This window comes from Triturus cristatus, chromosome 11 (assembly GCF_964204655.1).
Source record: "Triturus cristatus chromosome 11, aTriCri1.1, whole genome shotgun sequence".
NCBI classification, from domain to species: domain Eukaryota; kingdom Metazoa; phylum Chordata; class Amphibia; order Caudata; family Salamandridae; genus Triturus; species Triturus cristatus.
Window position 1 is genome coordinate 533,860,513 of NC_140594.1, and position 18,383 is coordinate 533,878,895.

General features: G+C 44.4%; 1 protein-coding gene across 1 annotated transcript in view; it reads right to left on the reverse strand.

The window, feature by feature from the left end:
* Nucleotides 1-18,383, reverse strand: part of LOC146784531 (tetraspanin-15-like) — a 284,252-nt gene that overhangs the window by 110,238 nt on the left and 155,631 nt on the right. Inside the window, exon 3 of the mRNA XM_085633458.1 lies at nt 4,130-4,204. Within this exon, the coding sequence (XP_085489584.1) occupies nt 4,130-4,204 (75 nt within the window). The remainder of the gene's footprint in view (nt 1-4,129; nt 4,205-18,383) is intronic.

The following is an 18,383-nucleotide window of genomic DNA, read 5'->3' on the forward strand; positions in this document are numbered from 1 at the left end:
AAATATATAGTGTGCAGTGTTTTATAATCACTGAAAATGTATTCAGTAGATTTATGCACATATTCACTGTAGTGCCATGTTATAATATGATCATGTGTGTATCATGCCTGCGTATACAGAAAGCAGTACAATATATAATCATATCGTTTTGTTAGTTGCCAGTTTTTGCACCTCCTTGACTTCGAGAATTAAATAATGAAATGCATATTGTTTAAGCAATAGCAGTGTTCTCATCCTACTGCAGGTATCGGAATGCCAACTCGTTGTTTTCAGATTGGAGAAGATACAAGGAATGCTTTCAAGACAGTTGGAAGTGAGAAGAGAGGGTATCTTTCGTGTCTGGCTGCTCTGGGAATCAAGGTCACCTCACTGACCAAAGCCGTCTTAATTAAAAGGCGTGAACCTCCACATTTAGAAAAAGTTGCAATGGAAAATTTTACCAGGATGAAGCAAGGAATCGAATTCTTTATTATATCATGCGTAGGGACAGAGACCCCAGACTTCTGCTAGCTTTCGGAGAGAAAGGAGCATCTTAGACTTCGCTCCTAGCCTTAAGCATCCTAACCCATTTGACGTAAGTACTTCTCAGGAAGTCAACACGTGCTGACACCTTTGGGATCTGATAGAAGGGCATTAGATGGGAATCCTTTTAGCATAGTGTACCGACAGATTTGATTTATTGTCTCATGAAGAGAGAGTTGGACTCAGTTTCTATTTTAAGCTGTATCCTACTCTTGGAGTTCACCATTTTATTCCTTTTGTGCCGAATCACTTATATTCGTAGGATCGGCTCTGTCCTGATTTTCCTGTACCCATATATGATGGTTTTCTGATGTGTGTACATCTTATTATTCTTGGCCTTATAATAAATTGACAAACCTAAAGTCGGAGTCTGTGGTACTTTCAGGTATGATATTGTCATCGTAATATGAAATGTTTTTCCCCTCCACCACTGTTTAGTAGGTAAATAAAAGATCCTGGGCGCTAATTGCAAGGAGGAAGATAGGGGTGCAATTTAGCGTAATCACCTGTCACACTACTAGAATTTCCTCTCAGGTCACCATTAATAAGGCTGACTGTAATCGGAGCCTTGGAGGCTGAAAATGATCCTCCAGAATGTAGAATGTGTGTACTAAATGTGCATCCCACAGTATGCAGATTCATAAATATGGGCAAAATGAGCTTGGGAAATGTCGTCCTATGTTCACCTGAGGGTAAAGAAGAGGCTACGGTGATGTGTAGGAACATCCAAATATGTACCTGCATTAATAGATAGATTTATAAATGTATGGAAAAGGTACCCCAAACACATTGTTCATGGAGTTATTTTTAATCAAAGCTTGATCGACAGCTGGGAATTTCACCCTTAGTGTAATAACCAAAATATGGAGGCATTGTGATATATAATTATACAGAGTTGGACAACAACATGATTTCACACATAGGTTTGTTGGGGGTTTAATGCAAGACTCTGGCCACTTATACCCACTAGTTGTGAGAGTGACAGACACCCTCTCCCATTGACCACACAGTGTCTCATACAGCAAAAGGTCAAATGCTAGCATAGTGTGTGTGTGTATGTGGGAGGGAGAACGGGGGAGCAGCGCCCGCTGTGTTTTTAACCAGACACTGAAAGATTAATGTTACTAATCTCAAAATAGAGGTGGTAAAATGAGAAATTATCAAATGTTGTCATGAACTTGCTGTTTGTTCAATCAAAAATGTATTTTGTACTAAAACAAGATTATTAATCATGTCATAAGGCAGTAGTGTTGCTATAGAAATGCTATGCAGTTCCAATGGTGCCATCTCTAAGATGGCACTAGCATATTGACATTGATAGTGGTGGTGGCTCCAAAGCCTGCACTGGTTGCATTGACTGTGCGGGTGCTTGACGTCAGCTAGATGGAAAGAAGAGCAGGGGCAAAGAGCTCCAGGAGACATCGGTATGGGGGCAAACTCCTTGGAATAGTCAGTGGGGGCAAAAGACATGGCAGGGGGCTGGGGGAGCGTAAACAATTAGGATCACCACCTACACTCTCCTGAGCAGCCATTACGTCCACAGCCTCCTCACATGAATAATTTAGCCAGTGCCAATCAGGTCTTATTGTCACAAACCCCTCATCTGATAACGGATCGATTATTGTTCATTAATGCCTAATACAATAAGTATTCCTTATTTTGGGCAATAGGTATTAATACTAAACTGTGTGAAAGAGACAGAGGGTTTGCTTACATTTAATCAAGTAACCAAAGAAAGTTAAATATGAGAGGGGTTTGTACAAAAACCCAAAGCCTTTTACATTTTAAAGATTTGTGCATGAAACATGCCCAGCAAACATGGTCATTGTTTTACTTTTTGGTAACATACTCTCTCTAATCCTATTTTCAGATGCTCTTCGCCCACCGCGTGAGATAACTCAGATTCAGCTTTCTCCCTGTATTAGACCATTAGGTGGGCCGGTTTACGGCCCGCCCAAAGTGAGTAGCTGTAGGGGCTGGCAGGATAAAAAAACGAAAATGATTCCGTATTAGAGGGAAGGAGAGACTTGCAGGAGCCGTGAAAGCAATTCAACCCCATGGCTGCAAATGTAGAACAAGAAACATCCATGATTTATTACCGTTAATTTACTAGGATTACGCTTTTTTAGAATCATCTCCTTTCTGATCATTCTTCGTTTTCCTTTTCAGCCCTTTTGTGAATCAGTGTGAGTAAAGCATGACGTGTAATTACACAGAACGTGTAATAACGTGTCTTCCCATAATCATTTTATTGATTGCTTTTTATGCTTCGCTTGCACAGCTCTTGCGCTGTGCTTGAGAAATCCGTTGTTTTTAATATAAACTTAAAAGGGACTTACAACCCGCCTCCTCTCTTTCCTGGCTTCTTATTGGTTCCTGTGCATGCCACTTACCTTTTCTCCATTTCTACTGGCAGTAGCATATGTTCCTGCAGTAACACATGCTTGTTCCTAATCTGCTTCTCTTATCAGTTTCCTTCTACAGAACTACTGTTACATCCACTTTGGTGGAACTATAATTTCATAAAGGTTTGCCTTTTACTATTGCAGCATATTTATATAACACTATCACCCAGAGAGATTAATTGATTTGCATAGAATCACAGGATGTTGCGCTGGGCCGCTGAAACTCGAAACAGGATCCCTGCATCTCGAGTCGGCAGCTCTAGCCACTGCGCCACATCCTCTGCACTCCCGTGTTATCTGTCAGGAAGCTCTTTCCTTCTCTCAGACGATGAATGATGAAAACAGCTCTTTATTCATTACATAGGCGAAACCGATGCATTAACAATGCTTTTTTCCTTTTCTTTCACTTCTTCCAGTATGCTCTCGGGCTCTCTCTATCCGGAGTCCTGATGATGATGATCCCCCATTGCAAACGGATTGAAACTCGGTCGACTGTTTGATTTACATACCCTTTTAGCGACTCTCATAGTACATGGGGTCGTACCCCAAACAATTCAATGTGTAACAATTATATGCTGTATATTAACATGTGTGTGTGTGTGTGTGTGTGTGTGTGTGTCACGTTGTTTTTTGACGAATGGGTATGTTTTTTTTTCTCACTGGCACTAAATAGAAAAAATTGTTGAACCAATTTTCACTTTGTCTATATGTAATTTCTTTTTATCATGATTGTTATTGAAACTTTGTCATACTAACATTGCTCTATATGATTTCAAATTAGGTAAGCACTTATCCTTTGACTGATAATTTTGAAGGAACACTATTCATAACAAAAAATGAGGAAATCTGACTGAATGTTGATGATGCAATTAAGACGTAAAAGGCAGAACTGAAAAATCGCAGAACGCTGAATATAATTCATGTGGCCCTGAGGAAGTGACAGTAATCAGGAAACACATTTTTGCGGGAAGTTATGTGCACCTTAATGAATAGTATAAATTAATTATAGCACGAAAATGTATTAGAGTCTCGTGTGCCGAAGTGGGTAGACTAGGCTGACAGAGGGTGCACAGTGTCTGTCTATGTGTTGAATAAGCCCATGTTAAATGTCAGAAAAACATAAAATATACCAGGCCAACGTTACTGTTATGATCATTCTAAACTTTTTAGAGTTCCAGAACATAATAAATTATGCAACTCACCTGACTTTCAAAGAGGAGATTAATTAAGATCATCAGCACTTCAAAGACAAAGATGACCAAGAGGACCCAGAAAAACTGTAAGGGAAATAAAAAGCATTATTTTACACAGTGAGTGAAGAGAGATCTTCATAAATATTAATAATTGCGTTTCAATAGCACTTGCTGCCCCTATTTTTGAATTATGTTGCAGATAGCAGGTCTGTGTGATTTAGCTCTAAGGAAAACCATTTATCAGCCCTGGATTGACAAAAGGCTGACTATTAACACTAACACCACACACACACCCCACTCACACAAACACACACGCGAGCACACGCGAGCACACACAAACACACACGCGAGCACAGAGAAACACACATGCACACACTTAACCAGTGCTCAATGCATAGTACAAATATGACCACGTGCCCTATGCTTTTAGGTCGAGAATTCGAGACCTCTTGTATATACTTTAGTATATACTTATATGTGTATGTACGTTGTGGGCTCTGGAGATCAGCCCTAGGACTTGTATGCTTCCGCTTAGGGACTTTTTGTTTCTGTTAACTGCCTCTATATAACTGTCTTAATAGAAAAAGACCAGCAGAACTCAGTAAAATACCAGAATCGCTTTAGACTTCTCTAGATTCGAGTCCATATAAATTGTCTTCCACGGGAACCCATAGACAATATTATTATTTTCAAATCTTGTATTTTCAGTGATATGAACACTGAAGGCCCCGATTTTGTATTAAAAGAGAGCTTTGGACGATACCATTTCCCGCTGAAAGGCAATATTTCTCTCCATGTGGTCCCATACCTGGCGTGTCATGCAGTTTGTAGCTTACTTTCACTCTATGTTAAAGAATAGTAGATGTTTCAGCACCCAGGCTAATGTGCTGCATAGCTAAATACATATAAGGTCCCAAAGGCGAGACAGATTGCATTGCTAATGCTTGTTCTTAGGAGGCTACCGCCTGCTTAAACACTGGCTGTTGTATAATAGCAATCACTAACTATTAAAACAAGCATTGACAAATAGGACTTGCCTATGTGACCTTATAAGTGTTTGGCCATGCAGTACATTATCAGACTACCCAATGAGTCAGAAAACTAAAATAATTAAATGCAAACAGTTTGATAATCATCAACTACCTCCTGGAGAAAGCCTGGAGCACGCAATGAGCTCATGGGCGCACTTGAAAACAAATCAAAATAATGTGTTGTAAGTTATGCCCATGCAATATTGGAGCAACACAGTGGTCGCACCGAGTTACTCTGCACAAACTCACAACTTACATTTTACCCTCCATATAAAGCCACTATCAAGAAGCACAGCAAGCTGGACAAAAAGGCCCACCATGCACTACTCCGCTACCAAATAGCAGCCCACAAAGCACTACTTTGCCTATCACTCATTGACTTTGACCATGTGCAGAACTCCGCTGCCCTTTGGCTAGGTTTGCACTAAAGTGATACCAGATGCACACACACAAAGCGAGAAATGCAAGATGAAAACATTCAAATACCATCTTATAGCTCTTCCAGAATCTCAGATCATGTACAAACGGGCAATACATCTCTCTAAGAAAGGTGATAACCTTCTGCTCCTCCACCAGAAGTGGTGCGTTTACTGACAAGCTCATCTTCCTGCCAGGATTGCTACTTGACTTCATATACACCACACAATAAATTTACTTATGCTGTAATTTGCCAAACGTGTACATTCTGTGAGCAGTAGTAGCTACAAACACATTGGTGAAAATGTGTATGTGTATTAATATACCAATGTACTCAAATGTGGTGCATGCATAAGAGTACGTAGAGGAGCACCCAAGTAGCTACCACACTTGAATGCAAGCTTGGATACCAACACACAGAAAGGCACACTCGTATACACACACACTTACAGACACATATATATATCCACAGTTACAAACATAAGTACACGCAGGCACATGCCTATTCGCACACACAAGCACCCATAAATAGACAGACAAAATAAACCTGGCCTGAAAACACATTCTTGATTATTTGCAAAGCACGTATGTAAAATTATAGACACACACACACACTTTTCTAAAAACAGCATTTCTTGCAAAAACCACCAGATGACTGCCTCTGGTGCGGCACTCGAGGGTGAAACAAATCCAACAATTGATAATGGCCAGTGGCTTTCAATGCAGATGAAGCTACCACGACTGCATCCACGCTCCACGACAAGGTCCCCATGCAGCGCGAGCCCTGAGAGAACACCTTTATGTGTTCGCACTACAGCGAAAACATGAGAGAACCGCTACTCCTTAGGAAAACCAGGTATCACTGGTTTAATTTATAGAAAAAGCATATTTACGCAGCTCCTTCTGAAGTGACAAGACTAGAAATGCGTCTCATTAACATATAAATGTAAATGTTGTGATAGCGTTTTCCCGAGTGCCCCTCCACCCCTATAGCACACTATGGTCAAATAAAGTACCAAGGATTTTTAAAACGTCAATATTGAATATTTGAGCTGTGCTAAAATGAAATAACTAACGTATCTACTACTGTCAGGGACACATGCAACGAACCAGTCGTCAGAACTTTAAGAACGAAATGAATAAAAACAAACAAGGCCTTGTACAAATCGATTTTTGGGGCTCTTATAAAAGATATATTTTTCCATAAAATACATAATTGGCCTAGACAAAAAGTGCTCAAGTTTAAAAAGACCGGGTGGGGGGGCGATTCGTTTTGCAATTTCAGAACGTGATCGGAACCCGCAGTTTTTCTTCCAAAACATACTAACCCAATCGTAATAACAAGATCGTGACCATATCAGACAACTGGCTTTCAAGATAACCACACTGCTGACTCGGATCACCGCAGCACCAACATCTGTTGCGAAAAACACGTAGGTGTCTCTTTAAAGGATTTGCATTGTTGGCACTGGCACTGGCACTGGCACAGGCACACGCACACGCACACGCACACACTGTTTGGGCACATTAAAGTTCGGGGAAGTGGTGGGAGAAAAAAGCGGAGGAAAGAACATGAACTAGAAGGTTTTGTCAAGGCGGAAACAATTACACCTACCACAATAATTACAGACTGCAACTACACCATCATACAAATAATATTAACAAAGAACCAACCTATTTCTTCTGTTTTTCTAAAGAGAACCCTAGAGGCGAACAAGATGGCTTCCAGCACGTTTTTATCCACTTTTACATTGAACACTGCTTTTACTTTCCTGTCAAACTGGCAGGCTGCGTGTCAAGGCCTAAACGACGAATTCTGCTAGTTTGGTCCACTCTAAGGCTTCGGAAAATGGGTCCCTCAGCATGGGTGGTAGGAGGAGACAGGAAAGAGGGAAGAAGGGAATATAATTTTATTGAAGTGGGATGTGTTACTTGTTGTAGAAGTACACCCAGGTGCAGCTGTCACAGGGAAGAGTAGTGGGACGGGGTGGAGTCGACAGATGACGGGATAGGTAAAATGAAATACAAATTAAAATAAGTGGTTTTATTTTATTTTATTTTTTATTTTACCTATTCCGCCATCTGTCTACTTCCCTCCCACCTCACCCCGTCCCACTGCTCTAACCTGTGCCAGCCGCGCCTGAGTACATTCCTGCCAGGCAGGCACGAGATGGTATTGTTAAACTGACTAGTTTTGCTAAACGTTAGTTAATCCAACGGTAGTTATGTTCCATTGGGAGTTCAGGGAGCGAGACCAGCAGTGGCATCCAGTTGATGAAGCCCAGTTTCAGTGTTGTGACAGAGTAATTAAATCTAGAATTGCCATATCCAGGACCAATAATCCACAAATGATCATTGTGACCGTCTGCGGCGACTGGCATGTAGCGAGGGTTGGGGGGGGGCACAACAAAAAAAATAACAAAATTCCTTATTTTCTTCGATGCGTGATGATCTCCTCCCTCCCGCGTCTTTGGTAAGCCCCGGAAGCAGGAAACTGCACTACCCAATCCTGGTGCTGCTTTCACAGCATGAAAGCAGCGACTGGATTGGATAGAGCGGCCTCTCTCAACGCTCCTAAGAGCGCTGGAGGCCTGTGCTTTCTCTAACCCAGCTGTCTGAGACCAGTGTACAACTTGCTGCATACAGAACATTGCAGCACTGCGGTGGTGGAAGGCAGCACAGCAGTGCCAGTACTGCACATACATGAATCTCCCCAGAGGGCCAGCGGTCAACTACACACTAACCGAACAAATATACAAGTCAATAATTGAGAGTCTTACTTTTTCACCCCGCAAGTCCAAACAGCACAGCGTGCCGATTTTAACAAATGACAAGCGGTTCCACTTCCCCCACGTCATTTTTGTGGGCAACTTTTCAGGTGACTAAATGCTTCAGCTCCAGTGAGCCAAGTATCACCGGGTTTAATAGGGTGCCTGCCCAGGAGCACGAAACACGTTTCAAATTAAGCAGAGAAAGAGGGGTGACTTTGAAGGAAAATGTATTTTCTTTCAGAGCCTTGCTGCAATGCGGCTGCAAGTCTCCAGTCCATTTTAGACTGGTTTCACTTAATATACTCCAGAGACTCGTGCTATGCCGTGGCTGATGGCATTTCCCCAAATACCCTCGTCATGTGCAACTTTAATAAGGGTCAATAGGAAGGGCATAGGCAACAGACACATAACTAATCTCGGCCTTTCACCGAGAGGTAAGGAGCTTCAACTTTGTATAACACACTCAAAACGACGAACTGCAGTGCAATGTCAATTTAGATGACTTTGAACAGCATAAAGACAATCACAGCTTTGCAGCAGAAGGTGAGCGATGTACTGGCGACGCCAAACCAAGGATGCAGACCTTGCAGGTTACACTGCAGTGTGACTGAATGATCTGAGACCACTGCACTGAAACCACTCTTCCCAATTCACAGAGTAGGACAAACAGAAAACCGCCTAGGTTCTCCGCCATAGCATGCCTGCTTTCCACGTCCAACTAAAAAGTCATATTAGATTAAAAAAGCATTTTTCCTGCAGCTTTGGAAGCACAGATCTCCTGTCACGATCTCAATTAGCAGATGTTTTTTTTTTTTAGCAAAACAAATGGAACCACTTTGGCTGGTCACTAACAAACCTGGTACGGCGAGTCTATCAGATGTGTGCAGGTGTGCACACACCCACATCTTCCAGCCAAGATTTAAAGGTGCAGGAACTTCTAAGCAGTGCTCCATGTAAATAACAAGCATGGTGAACCTTTCATCAAGCCTGCAAAAACATGAGCAGAGGCAGGCAAAATAAAACCAGACGGGAGGAGGGGCCATTGCGCGCTGTGCGAGGAGGAAGCAAGTGAGGTCGACCATAACCATCACTTAGTGAATTCGCCTGGGCTGAACCAAGCACCCAAAGAAGGGACAATTGAAATCAATGTACCAATAGAAAGCCATCACTTCTGAATGGCACAACAAAGAAACATTGCCAATACATGGGCGTGCTCACAGCCAATAGACTGAATACAGAATTTCTCGCAAACAGCGCAAGCGCCGCCTAGGCTCGACCTAAAAAGGTCCTATGATCAAAGTGTGAGAAATTCTATTAAACAAGACGGTCCCACCACAGACATAAGGTGACAAATCTGCTGAAGGCGTCCATCCATCTACATTTTGATAAAGTTCTGGCAGCCATAGCCACACTAAGGCCACTCTTCAATAGGACAGAGGTGCTGTGTCAATGGGGCTAGGACTGCTGCGGGATGAACACAGTAAATTGGCGGAGCGCGTTCAGAAAGTTGAAACTTTATTTCTTTGTCTCGGAGGTCATGCTGTCTGTTGATTTTGTGGGACGAGGAGGAGATTATTACAAGGGAGACATTCACTGTTTGATTGTATGGTAATGTCCAGAGCGACATTAACCCTTGTGTTCTGGAACATTAGGGGGATGGGATCCGGTGCTGAACGTCAAAATTTCCAAAGATAACTGAAGCAACAAAGAGTATGAGTGGCTATTTTAGAAAAAACTCATCTTACAGGGAGAAATCGACCGGTTACGAATGTGCAAAAGTGGCGGTCCTATTTCCACGGCACCACTGATTTTTTAAAAGCATCTGGCACTCCTACAAGTAGGTGACATGGAGTGACATGGAGCAATGGTGGCTTTGTACCATAGATGTTGCTTCGTTATATACACACATACCACACTATGAAGGTATTAAGGCTGTGGAATGGGTACTGATCAACTCAGATGAGGTTCAAGTGACTAAAGTTTTCTTGTTAGAAGTGCTCCACTTTTGCAGTGTCCACAGTTACTTTGTGTGGAAGGAACCTTTCTATCTGTAGAAGATTGGCACATCCATGGGATTTCTGGGGCTCTTAGTTATGGCAACATTTGCATGTCGAAATTTGAGGACAGCTTCATTTACAATTCTGATATCTGCTGCACAAATCGTATCATGTATCTAAGATACAATGATGCTATGTTTGTGATTTGGCATGGCAGTAGGGATTTGCTTGAACAACAGATATCAGATCTCAATTTGAAGAATCCCAGGATCCAGTTCACACATGTCATCCACAAGAACAACATCACCTACTTGGATGTTCAGCTTGAGCTTAAACCACAGGCTGTCTCCACCCAAGTCTTTAAAAAACCCAGTGTTCATAAAAACATGTTTCTGTTCAGTAGCTTTCATCCTCCATCGTTGAAGCTTCACTTACCATTCTCACAATTCATAGGTGTGGAATGGATCATGTCAGATGTGATGTCAGCACACAGACACTCACTGAGTTAAAAAACCGATTTATCAAATGGAGGTACATCGCACGTCCACTCTGGATCGTTCAACATTATGTAAAAAACAAGTTGTGAAACCAGCATGGGAGGTCTTCGTGTTCAGATTCTTAACCCTATTCAACACCATCAAACAGATCATTGCGCACCATTGCAAACAGAATCGAACTTCAAAAGGTCTTTTGTTGAATAAACCCCTATTTACATACACACACATTCCTAATCTGAAAGAAATGTTTTCATCACCTTCACAGAAGGAGGTCACTCCACCCAAAGGGATGACGTGGTCAACACCGTTTCTCACCCACAAACTGGAAAACTGATTCAACTAAAACATTCGCAGACTGCAATTCCTAACTAGTCATTAATGCGATTAAGTGTCTGTGCGGATTGATCTATGTAGGCAAAGCTGAAAGATGCATCAAGGTGCACATTACCGAGCACAAAAGTATGATCCTACACAAGAACAGAAACTAATCTCTTGTGGTACATTGGATGGATAATAATCACAACATTGCTCAACTTAGATTCGCGGTGTTAGAAATCATAGTAGCGAATCCAGAAGTTAGTACTCAGAAACGTTTACCACACTGTGAGACGCACTGGATTAAATACTTGGATTGTCTTATCCCCATGGGTCTGAACAACAAGTTGAAACTTTCCTGCTTTCTTTAACTCCCTTCTGAATACCACATGCATCTATTATATTTTTCTAGCTGTCAGAGTAATCTTGCGGTCATGCATCATAGACACATGGCACTGCCCAGCATCTGATGTATATACTGCACATGTTGTGTATTTCTCATGTTGTTTTCTTTCCTTTGATGTTGTTTTCCGTGCCTTTATGACACTGACTAGCTAACAAGTGTGCATTGCATGATATGTTTCCTATCACTGGTCATGTTATGTTACACATAAAGTCGACTAAAACGCAGTGTTAAGTTTCATTTGCATTTAGGACTTCGTGCAAACATTGATCATTTTGTTTACACCGTTTTCTGTCAAAGATTGCACATTGCGATCATTTTTAAAAATGGGGTCAACTACCCCTGCCATTGTCTTTGTTGAACTAATAGTACAGGTACTGAGAAAACGTGTTTCTAAGTAACGTATACAGTGTAGTCATTGCCATTGTGGACACAACGTTTTTTTCATTAGGTGATTTTTAACCTATTTTCACTATTGTATCTCTATCACTTTTCTATCTATTCGTAGTCGCGCACACTCTCAGTCATAGATTAAAGTTCCTCTATAACTCCTCATTTGGGTTACTTAGTCTTTTGTCTATTTTTTGGCATGCCGTGCGTACAACAATTTCAGTGGCCCTTGACACCACTGTTTGTTAGCTTATTAACCAGTTCCACTTATCGGTCGAGACACACTTTCTTATTTTGGTGTCACGTTGGCGTAGTTGGCTTCGGAGTCCCAAGAATCGTCTTGTACGCTCCATTATCTTTTTGCTCACATGTTTGGAACCATTGTGACAAGGCTTCTTTACTCACTTTCACTCTTTTTTCATCTTTTAGGGCCACTAGTACTTAACCGCATTGTCAGTTGAAGGCTACACCCGCCGTATATTTCTTCAGGTATGTGTTTTTCCACCTTTTCACTCAGGTGTTGGTATTTTCTTACTACCGCATTTTTAGACTGAGAACCCCTTTAGTATGTCATATGTTTTTTTGACCCATAGGGATTACATTTAGTTTGGTCTACATTGTGTTCAGCGTGACTCATGATTTTAGGTGTTGCGCACTATTGATGATACATCATAGGTAAAGTTGCTTGACACGCCCCTAATGGAACACTCGGAATCATTGATTGTATGCTTCAAGGTTTGCACTTCACATTGTTTACTGTGTGTTAACCACAGTTTGGTATATCAGCACAAGTGAATGCTGGAACTTGGTGTTGCCTTGAGTTCTATTCTTCTTTTTTCCTTTTCCTTGCTCACGCCTCATTGGGCATATTGTTCATTTTTGTATCAGGAAGTGCTTACAGCACTCACACATTAGTCTCCTCTATTGTTGATGCTGGCTTGTCAATCTTGATTTAGTGCACAAAGCATGCAATAATCTGTCAGTTGGTTCTATAGTCAAGCAAGATTTTATTTTGTGTCTGTGTTTGAACCTGTGAAGCTATTTCCCATATTTTCCATATGTGATCAGTAATTTCTTTAAATTACAGTTACCCCTGACGAAGAGTGATTTCCACCCGAAATGCATTGGTGTCACGTGTTACAGTCATGAATATGTTTTAGTACCAAGGATGTCATTTTCATCTCATCAGCAAGTGTGATGTAACATGCATAATTAAGACACTAGGGGGCTCATTACGATGGCGTAACGATCTCCGACTGTTACGCCATCGTAACGTGAAGTACCCACCGCCATATTAAGATGGCGGGGGTAACGCGGCGGACGTAAAGTCCATCCGCTGCTTTCTGCCGGTCGGCAAGGGCAGTGCTGGGCCAGTAACATGGTGGCGGTGCCTAGCAGGCACCGTCAGCCAAATTACGATGTGGCTTGCGGACAGGCCTTTCCACAGCGGTGATGCAGTCATGGAAAGCTTGGCAGGGATTGGCTTTGGGGGCTCGTTGCGGGCCCCTGGAGGAGGTGGGGCCGTGGGGCAGTGCACTTGGGGGGTACCATCCCTGCACCAAGTGGCAGGCACCGCACGGTGCCTGCCACATGGTGCACAGAAATGATGTGCATACACTTTTACCATTGCGGACGGTGCTGCAGCCAGCAGCACAGTCAACAATGGTAAAAGGACAGGATGCACCCGCCAGTATGGCAGGCGCATCCAAATTGGGCCGGTGGGATGGCTGCACATCTGGCGGTCGGTCCCATCCCCGTTATAATGGTGGGCGGACATCATAATGAACCCCTAAGCCTACAAGCAACTCATTAAATCTCTTCAGTTGAAGTGAAAACCACAGGTTTGCGTTTCTCTTGTACAAATTGCATACATTTGTCTTTCAAACACATTTTTTGACTATTAGCAACATATTTCATTTGCCATTGTGAACTTGGAAGCCTTAGGGCACCCGCAGTGCGTGCTGCATCTAGGCCACTTCGATGTTCTGGTCTTTTCCACCGCGGACAGCTGTTTGCCACCTCCTACTCAGCTTATGCCAGAGGAGCGCTTATATCGATTATGGCGGGTGAGGCAAGGAGACAAGGAGGGTCGTTATGTATTGAATAAGCGTTACAAATAATGGGGCTACCCAAAAATCGTCACTGGACCTGGGTATAATGCGGTCATGAAAGAAAATTGGTCCATGGCTTATTTAAGGAGAACTGAATTCAATTCCATCTAGTGTGTGTTGCACACACATTCAACACTAGTATTTAATACCATGTAGCGAACCACTACGTACCAAGGATATATTAAATGTAAATTAGAGCGCCACAACAAATATAATTATTTAAAGTCTGTTTATTCTATATATAGGACTTCAATCACAATGTTGTATTGATAAAAGTTTGCAAAAAGGAAAGAGAAGGGGAAATGGGCGTGCTCGTGATGGGTAGGTGTAGGTGAAAGTCACTGGTTAGGAAGAACACAATTCCTATTAATTTCAACAACAGCCTGGTAAAGAAAACCAGTATAGAGAGACCTGTCCAATGTGAAACATTTGTACAATACTTTTTTACACAATTTGTTATGCATCAATGCAATGTCGGAAATGGGCTTGGGGAGGCGGTACAGGTCTCGTGTTGGTGGAGAGCGTCGACGTTTCGACTCAACTAATGCAAGGAGGGTAATTTGGACCTCTGCTGCGAGTCTTCTTCAGGACGGGGTAAGGCAACCTGAGAATAGAGAATGCTGAATTACGAGGGCGCTGGGAGATTCGTGGGAGTCTAGAATAAGCCGTAGTGGTGACACTGACCTATTCCTGGTGCCACGATGGCATCACAGGTGAGTCAAAAATCCAAGCTGGGATGCAGCAACTGCGAAAAGATCGTACCAAGGTAAGTATGGTGAAGCGAAGCCTGGCCTAATGCTCAGAACGAGGTGAGTGGATCACTCACCCCCTGAGTAGGGTGTATTCCACTTGGGTAGCCCAGTCTTGTGAAGTCCTCAATGTAAGGCAACGCTTTGTTCGCCATAAGTTGGCAGGGTATGCTCAGACGTGAGTCCCTTGCTCACTTTGCCACTGGATTCAAGCAAGCCTGGCTGAAGACGGCTGAAATGCCAGAAACCGGTCCTAGGAAGCTTGTTTCTGGTCCAGGGAAGGCATGGCTTGGCAGTTCGGGCTGGACTGTTCCCATGAGGCACAGGGTCAGACTGATTTGCATATGGCCATGTCTGAACTGGGGTGGCAGAGTGGGCTAAGGAACGGTGATGGATCAAACCCAGATCTGTTGACTGGGTGTGAGTGATTGATTGGTTCTGATGCTCCGTCCATCACCACCCACTTTTGTACCGCTTTGTTCGCCATAAGTTGGCAGGGTATGCTCAGACGTGAGTCCCTTGCTCACTTTGCCACTGGATTCAAGCAAGCCTGGCTGAAGACGGCTGAAATGCCAGAAACCGGTCCTAGGAAGCTTGTTTCCGGTCCAGGGAAGGCATGGCTTGGCAGTTCGGGCTGGACTGTTCCCATGAGGCACAGGGTCAGACTGATTTGCATATGGCCATGTCTGAACTGGGGTGGCAGAGTGGGCTAAAGAACGGTGATGGATCAAACCCAGATCTGTTGACTGGGTGTGAGTGTTTGATTGGTTCTGATGCTCCGTCCATCACCACCCCCTTTTGTACCGCTTTGTTCGCCATAAGTTGGCAGGGTATGCTCAGACGTGAGTCCCTTGCTCACTTTGCCACTGGATTCAAGCAAGCCTGGCTGAAGACGGCTGAAATGCCAGAAACCGGTCCTAGGAAGCTTGTTTCCAGTCCAGGGAAGGCATGGCTTGGCAGTTCGGGCTGGACTGTTCCCATGAGGCACAGGGTCAGACTGATTTGCATATGGCCATGTCTGAACTGGGGTGGCAGAGTGGGCTAAGGAACGGTGATGGATCAAACCCAGATCTGTTGACTGGGTGTGAGTGATTGATTGGTTCTGATGCTCCGTCCATCACCACCCCCTTTTGTACCGCTTTGTTCGCCATAAGTTGGCAGGGTATGCTCAGACGTGAGTCCCTTGCTCACTTTGCCACTGGATTCAAGCAAGCCTGGCTGAAGACGGCTGAAATGCCAGAAACCGGTCCTAGGAAGCTTGTTTCCCGTCCAGGGAAGGCATGGCTTGGCAGTTCGGGCTGGACTGTTCCCATGAGGCACAGGGTCAGACTGATTTGCATATGGCCATGTCTGAACTGGGGTGGCAGAGTGGGCTAAAGAACGGTGATGGATCAAACCCAGATCTGTTGACTGGGTGTGAGTGTTTGATTGGTTCTGATGCTCCGTCCATCACCACCCCCTTTTGTACCGCTTTGTTCGCCATAAGTTGGCAGGGTATGCTCAGACGTGAGTCCCTTGCTCACTTTGCCACTGGATTCAAGCAAGCCTGGCTGAAGACGGCTGAAATGCCAGAAACCGGTCCTAGGAAGCTTGTTTCCGGTCCAGGGAAGGCATGGCTTGGCAGTTCGGGCTGGACTGTTCCCATGAGGCACAGGGTCAGACTGATTTCCATATGGCCATGTCTGAACTGGGGTGGCAGAGTGGGCTAAAGAACGGTGATGGATCAAACCCAGATCTGTTGACTGGGTGTGAGTGTTTGATAGGTTCTGATGCTCCGTCCATCACCACCCCCTTTTGTACCGCTTTGTTCGCCATTAGTTGGCAGGGTATGCTCAGACGTGAGTCCCTTGCTCACTTTGCCACTGGTTTCAAGCAAGCCTGGCTGAAGACGGCTGAAATGCCAGAAACCGGTCCTAGGAAGCCTGTTTCGGGTCCAGGGAAGGCATGGCTTGGCAGTTAGGGCTGGACTGTTCCCATGAGGCACAGGGTCAGACTTATTTGCATATGGCCATGTCTGAACTGGGGTGGCAGAGTGGGCTAAAGAACGGTGATGGATCAAACCCAGATCTGTTGACTGGGTGTGAGTGTTTGATTGGTTCTGATGCTCCGTCCATCACCACCCCCTTTTGTACCGCTTTGTTCGCCATAAGTTGGCAGGGTATGCTCAGACGTGAGTCCCTTGCTCACTTTGCCACTGGTTTCAAGCAAGCCTGGCTGAAGACGGCTGAAATGCCAGAAACCGGTCCTAGGAAGCTTGTTTCCGGTCCAGGGAAGGCATGGCTTGGCAGTTCGGGCTGGACTGTTCCCACGAGGCACAGGGTCAGACTGATTTGCATATGGCCATGTCTGAACTGGGGTGGCAGAGTGGGCTAAAGAACGGTGATGGATCAAACCCAGATCTGTTGACTGGGTGTGAGTGTTTGATTGGTTCTGATGCTCCGTCCATCACCACCCCCTTTTGTACCGCTTTGTTCGCCATAAGTTGGCAGGGTATGCTCAGACGTGAGTCCCTTGCTCACTTTGCCACTGGATTCAAGCAAGCCTGGCTGAAGACGGCTGAAATGCCAGAACCCGGTCCTAGGAAGCTTGTTTCCGGTCCAGGGAAGGCATGGCTTGGCAGTTCGGGCTGGACTGTTCCCATGAGGCACAGGGTCAGACTGATTTGCATATGGCCATGTCTGAACTGGGGTGGCAGAGTGGGCTAAAGAACGGTGATGGATCAAACCCAGATCTGTTGACTGGGTGTGAGTGTTTGATTGGTTCTGATGCTCCTTCCATCACCACCCCCTTTTGTACCGCTTTGTTCGCCATAAGTTGGCAGGGTATGCTCAGACGTGAGTCCCTTGCTCCCTTTGCCACTGGATTCAAGCAAGCCTGGCTGAAGACGGCTGAAATGCCAGAAACCGGTCCTAGGAAGCTTGTTTCCGGTCCAGGGAAGGCATGGCTTGGCAGTTCGGGCTGGACTGTTCCCATGAGGCACAGGGTCAGACTGATTTGCATATGGCCATTTCTGAACTGGGGTGGCAGAGTGGGCTAAAGAACGGTGATGGATCAAACCCAGATCTGTTGACTGGGTGCGAGTGTTTGATTGGTTCTGATGCTCCGTCCATCACCACCCCCTTTTCTCCCGCTTTGTTCGCCATAAGTTGGCAGGGTATGCTCAGACGTGAGTCCCTTGCTCCCTTTGCCACTGGATTCAAGCAAGCCTGGCTGAAGACGGCTGAAATGCCAGAAACCGGTCCTAGGAAGCTTGTTTCCGGTCCAGGGAAGGCATGGCTTGGCAGTTCGGGCTGGACTGTTCCCATGAGGCACAGGGTCAGACTGATTTGCATATGGCCATGTCTGAACTGGGGTGGCAGAGTGGGCTAAAGAACGGTGATGGATCAAACCCAGATCTGTTGACTGGGTGTGAGTGTTTGATTGGTTCTGATGCTCCGTCCATCACCACCCCCTTTTGTACCGCTTTGTTCGCCATAAGTTGGCAGGGTCTGCTCAGACGTGAGTCCCTTTCTCACTTTGCCGCTGGATTCAAGCAAGCCTGGCTGAAGACGGCTGAAATGCCAGAAACCGGTCCTAGGAAGC